At 48.0% G+C, this 9,484-nt stretch overlaps 1 protein-coding gene across 11 annotated transcripts in view; it reads left to right on the top strand.

Moving 5' to 3' along the window:
* Window positions 1–6,807, top strand: part of PAX6 (paired box 6) — a 22,240-nt gene extending 15,433 nt beyond the window's left edge. For 9 of the 11 annotated variants that reach the window (XM_027904595.1, XM_027904596.1, XM_027904594.1 and 6 more), the window contains 6 exons: window positions 1,648–1,806; window positions 2,648–2,730; window positions 3,001–3,151; window positions 3,274–3,389; window positions 5,410–5,560; window positions 6,390–6,807. In XM_027904595.1, the coding sequence (XP_027760396.1) occupies window positions 1,648–1,806; window positions 2,648–2,730; window positions 3,001–3,151; window positions 3,274–3,389; window positions 5,410–5,560; window positions 6,390–6,475 (746 nt within the window). In that variant the 3' untranslated portion in view covers window positions 6,476–6,807. The remainder of the gene's footprint in view (window positions 1–1,647; window positions 1,807–2,647; window positions 2,731–3,000; window positions 3,152–3,273; window positions 3,390–5,409; window positions 5,561–6,389) is intronic. The other 2 variants (XM_027904597.1, XM_027904601.1) reach the window with 1 other exon arrangement.
* The last annotated feature ends 2,677 nt before the right edge of the window (window positions 6,808–9,484 follow it).

Genomic DNA, 9,484 nt, shown 5'->3' with positions numbered 1-9,484 from the left:
CTCCAGCCCCGGGTCGGTGCGGGCCCGTCCGGAGCGGACAGTGATGGATGAGGGCGGTGGCGGAGGTGAGCGCGGCCCCCGCCGCGGGCGGGCGCGGCCCCCGGCGCTGCCACCCGCGCTTGGCAGGGCGCTGCCCCGCCGCGGCGGCCGGCCCCGGGCCCGGCGCTTTGTGTGCCCTGAAAGGCGGCCCCCCCCGCACCCCCGCTATTCACCCGCCGCCGGCCGCCTCAATGGGGCTGCGGCCGCCCATATGGTGACCACGGCCGCTTGAATCCCCGTGTTTAAATGGAGGAGAAAGTTCGGGTTTTAAAACATTTCAAAGTGGTTGAAAGGGTCCCACCAGATCCTGTCACAATTCCCCCCGAGCTTTGAAGGCCGGGGCCATTGTTCGCCGATTATAAATGATATTACTTTAAAGTTGATTTCCCACAATATTTAAAGGATGTCGCGGGAGTGTCGCTATTTATTTTTGGCGTAACTTTTCAAGGGAATTAGCATAAGTAGCCCATGCGTCCCTCGCCCCGGCTCCCTTCTTTATGCGACATCAAAATGCCTCGAAAAATATGCTTTGAAAGAAGAGGGAGAGCTCATTTAAGGGACAACGACTTCTCTGCCTCGCCAGCAGCCTCCATCCCTCTGGCCCCGGCGGCCGGGGGTGCCCGCGGAGCCCCCCAGCACCGTCCGGCCCGGGGCCGCAGCCGCCTTCGCCCCAGCACAATGAAACTTTCCCCTGTTTAATGACAGAAATTACATTAAAAGTGGTGGAAATGCCCTAATTAAAAATGTACCGCTTAAATGATATGCCAAACGCTCAGCTGCAGAACGGCGTATTTAGCTAGTTAGTGAACTCGCTACTATTTCTTTTAAAATTACATGTTAAAATTTTAAAAGAAATCTTACTTTTCTCTGGTGCAACACATTACAAAGAATGGACAGTCCTTTTATCTAAATATAAAATTCCATTTTCAGCAATTATAGCCTGTTCTTGGTGATGATATAATTACAGCTGTGCTCAGTAATAGGTGTCAAGGCAATGCACACTCATACAATAGTTGAATAAAACTGCAGAACAATGCAGGCACTTCTAAATTCACAACCTTTAAAATGAAATTGACTGTGCAGAATTCAAATAAAAACTGGATAAATATTTTTTTAAAAAGATTACAAGCTTGGTTTGGTTTCTTAATAGCATTTTCTGCAAACCTATCAACATCTAATTGATTAGATAGGAATTACTGATTATAGATAATCTGAAATACTGAACATCACTATTTTAAATATAGCAATAGGTAAATAAATGCAGCAGGCAGAGGAGACTGCCATGGCACTTCAGCAGCGATTCACGGAAAGAGAATCACTTTCAGGGGAAAGTATTTTTATGCAGGTTTTATTCCAGAGGGAAAACAAAATGAAATTAAGACCAGGTGATCGTAATCCTTCCTCTCTGATGTTTACAATAAGGCTGGAAACTGAAATGTTTCCGTGTTACCCATGTCATTAGCGCTGCGCCGCTTTGATACCCGAGACATTTTTAAGGGAGGGGTGTCAGCAAACGGGGCTGAACTTGTTTCCAATCGCGTTATTTCTCTGATAGGGATCTTAAAACAAGGGTACCTACATTTCACTTTCCTCCTCTCCGTTCCACAGATGGCTGTCCGCAACAGGAGGGAGGAGGGGAAAACACTAACTCCATCAGCTCTAATGGGGAAGATTCAGACGAGGCCCAAATGAGACTCCAGCTGAAAAGAAAGCTGCAGAGAAATAGGACATCCTTTACCCAAGAGCAAATCGAAGCCCTTGAGAAAGGTGAGTGACATTTTCCTACGGCTGAAGCAGGAGAGAAAAGCAAAATGTGCCCCGGCTGCATTAACAGCTGAACGTGGGCATGGCATTCACGTGCCTTATAGACACATATATATTTAAAAGTCCGTGGCTCCCTCCATGCTCTTTTATTCACTGAGCTCCAAATATTCATTGATGTCTGTGGTGTGCCCTGAAAAGCTGTTAAAAGGTTTTTCAAAGGGAAGGTATTCAGGGCACAGATCGTACGGGAACATCGATGCTACACCCTGGGCTCCTCCCGTCCTCCTGCCCGCTGTCCCTGGCTGGGCTGCGTTGCTGTGAGCTGGGAAGGCGTGGGCAGGCAGCTGGGGCTGGCAGCAGCCCTCCATGCCTGCCCCCACAGTCGCTCCCCATCCCCAGTGCTGCTGCTGCCCGGGGCTGGGAGCAGGTGCCCTTTTCCCTGGCCGGCCTGGGCGCACCTCGCCTCTGACCCGCTGCGGATCTTTGTTCTGGTTTTGCGCTGTTATTTAGCGACGTGCCATTTCGCTTCTTGGTGACAGGGTCAGAGCTGCCTTGGGGACCCCCTCGGCGGAGGTAGAAGCCCTCACTGCTTCTTGAAAGATGCAGCACTGCACCCAAGCCTGCCTACCCCCATAGCAATATTCCCCAGCAGGCAAGGCGCCCTCCCTCCTAACACACACACAGGCACACACACACACAGAGACACAGACAGAAAGCTCAGCTTTGCCTTTACAGTGATGCTTCCTAAGAGCATTTAGAGCACAGGCAGCGCAGGAACAACTCTGACTTTACAGTCGGCCACGTTAACTCTTCGCAACTGACGCAAGAATATTTCCTTCTGCAGAATTTGAGAGGACCCACTATCCCGACGTGTTTGCAAGAGAGAGACTAGCTGCTAAAATAGACCTGCCTGAAGCAAGGATACAGGTACCGAGCTGCTCTTCAGTTATGACTACTATTATTTTTACCGTTACCGTTTCGATTTTGTTATTCCTGGCTTCTCAAAGCACAGGGCAGCCCTTATTTACGAGCAGGTATTTGTCCATATCCCCCTTTCAGGAAAATGGCAGCAGCTGGGCTTTGCTTTCGCCCGCTGCTTTGCTCCACTGTAAGCCATGGCCTTGAGCTACGTGGGGGAGGCCCCACGCCTCTAGTCCTTGTAAGGTCGCTCACGACTCTCAAATGCTGTGCTTCCAGGTATGGTTTTCCAACAGAAGGGCCAAGTGGAGAAGGGAAGAGAAGCTGAGGAACCAGCGAAGACAAGCCAGCAACACTCCCAGCCACATTCCCATCAGTAGTAGTTTCAGCACAAGCGTTTACCAGCCGATCCCGCAACCAACCACCCCCGGTAATGCCAACAACCCGCTCACGCTGATCCGTGCCCTTGGGAAAACGAGGCTTTGAGACTGTGCTGCCAGTTGTAATTGTGGTTGAACTAATGTGTCCATCTATCTGTCTATTCTATTATAGTTTCCTCTTTCACATCAGGTTCCATGTTGGGCAGAACGGACACGGCGCTCACGAACACGTACAGCGCGCTGCCGCCCATGCCTAGCTTCACCATGGCCAACAACCTGCCTATGCAAGTAAGTCCAGCGCCTCCACCACGGCACGATGCTCCCTCGGGACTTGGAGGCCCCTGGGATATGCTGGAGTGTGGGTGGAGGCCCTTCCTCCGCAGGATGAGAGGGGTTACGGAACCCAAACCGTGCTGTGCGGGGAAATCAGCACCAAAGGCATCAGAAAAGATGCCTCCTTTGGGAGAATCAGAAGGGAAGGGGAAACTGAAGGATCTGGTGCTCAACAAGCACCTTCTTCTGAATTTTAAGAAGTGGAAAGTCCTCACATTTGCAAGGCAACAAATCTGGGATGAAAAACTGCTTTTTTGGAAAAAAACCCTGTGGTTAACCCATGGAACTCGCTGGTGCCGTATCGTGGAAATTGCTGCCTGAATAAGCTGCTGGAGGGATCCGACATTCTGGGTGTAGGTAATGTGGCAGCAGCACATTAGGAACACCTGAGAGAGGGAAGGATGTGATTAGCATCAGTGGTTATGCCAGCTAAGCCAGAATTGCAAGAGCTGTCAATCCTCATGCCTGAAAGCATTAGCTGATCACCAGCTGGGTTAGGAAGAAATCTATTCCTTTGGGGTCTGTTTCTATAGACCTTTCAGATGCAAAATTCCTCCTTTTTTAATGGTGGGGTTGGCCTAGGAAGGTGCTGGCCAATTACGGGAGTTTTACAGCTTTGTCTGAGGCACACAGCATTGACCAGTGCTGGAGGCAGGCGGGCAGATTAGAGAGCCTGACTCCTCCGCCGCGGCAATTACTATGTTACTAATTGCTGAACCAAAATTAACCAAATAAAGTTAGAGTCTCGCAAGTCTATGGAAAGAAGTGATGTTGGCTACGTCGCCGCTCCGTGACGTCGGAGGCCGGCGGTGCCGTTCCCGGCAGCAGGCTGAGAGCAGATGACAAAGGATCAAAAGGCTGATCCAGGAGGGGGACCCTTGGGAAAGCAGGAGGCCCCCGATTCACCGCTGGGCACCTGGGCAGGGACCTGGCACGTGTGAGCCGCCCTGGAAAACCCTGCCTGCGTGTTCACCGCGGCACGGCAGCCACGCCGTGTCGGAGGGGGAGATTTGGCAGCCGAACCATTGGCATCTCCCTGTGGAGGCACGGTGAGCTGCTGGCTCTCCCAGAGCACAGCGTGTGTGCCTAGCGAGTGAGGCTGTCAATATTTTCGGAGACACTGTGTGTCAGGGATGTGCAGACAGAGAGGAAATGTGTGCAGATGTGTTGAGCCTTGTGTGCTTGGAGCGGGAATTACTCATCCTGCTTCCTGCTCCCCCACTGCTTCCCTGTGTCAAGGCTGCGCTGGTCCCCACTCACCCGGCACCCTGGAGCAGGAGAAGCCCCCGCTTGGTCTCTCAGCCCCTGCCCCCAGCTGCTCTCCCCACTGGCAGATTGGGTTTTAAAGGTTGGAGTTTAGGTAAATGGAGATGTCTGTTCTCCTGGGATGTTGCTGGCACAGGTTTGGGGCGACTGCAGCTTTGACAGGGGATCAATTGGCATGTATGAACAGGTTTGGGGATCCCCCTTCAGAGCCTCAGTCACCCCAGACCCACACACTGTGCGTACATGCTCCAGGCTTGCAGGTGCAGGACCACACTGTGTGCCTCAGTGGAGTAATTTTTAGTTACACCCCCTAATAGTTTTCAGTTACATCATCAAATGTGAGGTAAGACGTTGGCCGCGTCTCTGGCTGCAAACGGTATGAGACATCTTTCTTTTCCACGGGTATAAATGAGGACATCGCTCAGGCGTAGCTATGTAACACCTCCATCAGCGTCTAGATGCAGGGATCTGCTTGCCAGGCACGACTGAAAAAGCGCCAGTGACGGCCCATGTGGATCTTCAGGCCAAACACCTTCGTGAAGAGGCTGCTCGGTTGAGCTCCTAAACAGGGCTTTACATCAGGGTCCCTGAGTTTGAACCTCAGGCTCGTTTTTGCTGCTGCTGAGGGCTGGCACGTCCATCCAGAGCAGCCTGACGCCGTGTTTGCCTCCACTGACAATTAACACTGTTCTGTCCTTTGCTCCCACAGCCCCCGGTACCCAGCCAGACCTCCTCCTACTCTTGCATGCTGCCCACCAGTCCATCGGTGAATGGACGGAGCTATGACACCTACACCCCTCCTCACATGCAGACACACATGAACAGCCAGCCAATGGGCACCTCTGGCACCACTTCCACAGGTGAGTGACCCCGTGCTCCCCCAGCCTTTCTCCCTTGCTCCAACCATCAGGTTTTTCACGTGTATTCACTGGGAGAGCTCCCTGTTGGGTTCAGTAGCTGCCAGCCCAGGCAGAAGATGAAAATGTAAAACCTTGCAAGCTGGAGCAAAAAAAATTCTGATTTTTAAGCTGCTGCTGGAGGGCCTGATGGAAGGCAGCTGGTTAACAGAGGTGATGTCTAATAGCAGGACAGTGGAAAGCTCTTCAGTGAGCTCCCCATTCTGCATAGTCTTCCCCATGTAATTGATTTCTAAAGCAGCATTTATTTCAGCATTAATTTTCAGCAGAGAAACCCACACTAGTGAGGTTAAGTGTGTGGGAAAGTGTTTGCAGGACTTGGGTGTATTTTTACTGCGTCTGTGCCAGACACAGTAAATAAACTGCTAAAAGTCTGAAGTTATAGAAAAGGCAGGGAATCTGTAGAGATATTACCCTATGCATAAAAAAGGCAAAACAGGGTAAAAAAGGGTAAGTGTCAGCATAAAGAGGAGCAAGCCAGACACTTTCAAAAAGACTAGAACTGTTCAGTGTATTTTGGGCTGAATTCTCAACTGATACGACTGAGCTGAGGCTCTGGCGTTTATCTCAAAGCATGACAGTTTATTTATAACAACAAATCAGTGAGATGTGCATAGGTTTTTAAAATACACACACACCTGATTCTGCAGGCTGGTAGATGGTGAGAGTTAATGCTTACTGGAATTCAAGCAAAAATCTGCAAAACTGTAAAGCAAAAATTGTGCTATGTATAGAAAAACTAAAATACCCATTTTCTCCTCTCAATTTTCAGGTCTCATTTCCCCTGGAGTGTCAGTTCCAGTTCAAGTTCCTGGCAGTGAACCTGATATGTCTCAATACTGGCCAAGATTACAGTAAAACATGTGTTAATTCCGTAAATGACTATATGGACAACAGTTGGATGTTCAGCAGTATTTTATAAAGGAAGAATGGCTCTCAGAGTACTTCTGTACTGCAACTGTGCCCAATGCTGTAACACATGGAAAAGACTTTCACATGGACCTTTGTACACTGAAGGCATTATATCAGTTGGAACAAATCTTCATTTTGGTATCCAAACTTTTATTCATTTTGGTGTATTATTTGTAAATGGGCATTTGTATGTTATAATGAAAAAAAAAAAAAAGAACAATGTAGACTGGATGGATGTTTGATCTGTGTTGGTCATGAAGTTGTTTAAAAAAAAAAAAAGAAAAGGATAAAAAAAAAAAAAAAAAAAAAAAAAAAAAAAAAAAAAAAAAAAAAAAAAAAGAAGCCATGATCAACAAGCTTTGCCACGAATTTAAGAGTTTTATCAAGATATATCGAATACTTCTACCAATCTGTTCATAGATTATGGATTGACGTTCCAAGTTTGTATCATTCCATTGCATATAATTAAACCTGGAACAATACGCACTAGATTTATGTAAGAAAAAATATCTGTTGGTATTTCCAAAGGTTGTTAACGGCTGAAGCTATGTGCAAACAGGGGGTAAGGAGAGAGCTCCGGTGAAGAAAAGAGTTTGATAGATAAAAGGTAGATTGTGTCTTCGATATAATCCAATTTGTTTTATGTCGAAATGTAAGTATTTGTCTTCCCTAGAAATCTCCCAGAATGATTTCTATAATAAAGTTAATTTCATTTATATTTGACAAGAATATTCTATAGATGTTTTATACACATTTTCATGCATCATACGTTTCTTTTTGGTCGGCAAGAGTTAATTGTTCTTAGATATAGTTGTACTACTGTTCACAGTCCAATCATCTTTGTGCATCTAGAATTCATTCCTAATCAATTAAAAGTGCTTGCAAGAGTTTTAAACTTAAGTGTTTTGAAGTTGTTCACAACTACATATCAAAATTAACCATTGTTGATTGTAAAAACCATGCCAAAGCCTTTGTATTTCCTTTATTATACTATTTTCTTTTTAACCTTATAGTGTGGTGTTGCAAATTTTGTTACTGTGTTAGGTTAATCTCATTAAGTTTTATTTTGATTTTATTTTCAGTTTTCAATGAGGAGGGATTCCTAAGGAAACGTTTTTATAGACTTTCAGCCCTTCCACCAGCCTGTAATTTGGGCTAACAAAAAGAAGATAGGTTCACGTATCTAATTGCAGCTGAGAGCAGGAGGAGGCTGTTTATTTAGCTTGGGTTTCTGGGGATGCTCTAAATGAACTCCAGAATCCGGCAGGATTTCCAGTGGGGAGTTTGCATCGTGCCAGTCAGTGGCAGGGACACGACGCACGCCCGTGTCTATCCGCTGTAATTGTACGTATAGACACCGCATCCACACAAATATACGTTCCCGACTTCTAAAAATTGTTTTTGTCAGGATGCTTAAGAGGGGAAAAAAAAAAAAAAACCAACCCAGCTGTGTTTTTTAACAGGCTCTTTGGGAGAGTGAATACCGTCCCTTTATATTGCCACACAGCACAATCTTAGTGTAATTTTCCATTGAACTTGTAACCTGGTTAATACCTCAATGCGCTTTGTGTGAGGGTTGTTAGTGTGGGCGTGGGTGGAGAGCTGCATGTCAAGGAATAATGAGAGAAGACAAATCAACAGGCAACAACAATGCGAGCTGGGACTGGCTAGTGAAAGCTAAAGGCCTTTAGTCACTGGCAGGGAAATCTAAACATTCCCATATCTATGAAGCTGGCTCATTGTGCTGCAGTTGTTACTCGGCGATGCTGTGCTGAAAAAGGGGATCTCACGATTAAAAAGCCAGTGCGCAGGGAGTTTTGAGTCAAAGCACAGGCATCACAAGCAGCCTTTGTAAAAGCAGAGATACCATCTAGGCTGGTTACGTTTTCCTTTCGGCATATTTGTCACAGCAGATAACGCTTCGCTGTAAACTTGGGGTAGCAGAGCTGTGGTGCCGAGGTAGCTGCAGCGCTGCAGACGAGATTAAATGCATGTAAACTCCGAATCCTTTAGGGAAAAAGGGGCAGTTTTGCCCCAAGCGTGAGATGATAGCAAAATGAAGAGCCCGAAGGGAGCAAAAATTAACAAAAACACTAGGCTTAGATTTCTTTTTAATTGATACTGGTCAGTTGTGAGCATATTTGTTATACCAGCATGAAGTAGTGTTAACTACCTGGAAGCCATCCGTTCACAAATACTGAGGTAAAGTTATTTTTTAAAAAAAAATTTTAATACATATTTTTGTCAGGCCTGCGCATTATGTATTTATGAGGTACGGACAGATTGCATTAAACACCACAACAGGCAGGTCCCTTCTCACACAGCTAAACTGATTCCGGGAACAATTAATTACAGGTACCAACCTGGCATTTATACAGCCACTTAGGGTTGTTTATACCTAATGTAGTTTGCTATCTGAATGCCAACTTCTGCTCAACCAGGAATGGAAAACAGCTTCCCATCCCAGCTTTTGTGCCCTGGTTGCTGTTCCTGCAGGTGCCGATCCGCGGGCAGGGGCAGCTCCCCATGGCTCTTCCCTGCCCTTCCTGGGTTTTCCTGGCCTCGCAGCTCATCCAGCCGCTGGCGGCCCCCATATCGTGCTGTCGCCAGCCCTGTCCACCCCTCCTGAGGCCTTTTTGGTGGCAGGCTGTGCTGGGGGCTGCATCCTTCCCGCAGCCCCTGCCCATCGTGTGCGCGGATGAACCTCGAGATCGTTTCGGTGACAGGCTGGCTGGCCGAGGCGGAGAGGAGACGTTTCTGGCTCACTGGCTCATCATCGTGCCCTGTGGAAGCAGGTCGGCGGGGGGAAACAGTCCCTGGCTGGCTGCACATCGGGAAGGAGCCATTTGGTCCCCAGAGCGTCGCTCGCCTCGAAGAGCGGCCGCCGAGCACGCCGGGGGCTCCGCGGGTCACGGGCGGCCTCGGCCTGCACGTCGCGTCCACAGCCCCGCCAAG

This window comes from Empidonax traillii, unplaced genomic scaffold (genome assembly GCF_003031625.1).
Source record: "Empidonax traillii isolate 1590-97213 ecotype Southwest subspecies unplaced genomic scaffold, ASM303162v1 scaffold1068:size345056, whole genome shotgun sequence".
Taxonomy (NCBI): domain Eukaryota; kingdom Metazoa; phylum Chordata; class Aves; order Passeriformes; family Tyrannidae; genus Empidonax; species Empidonax traillii.
This window is presented reverse-complemented; position numbering and strand designations above follow the sequence as displayed.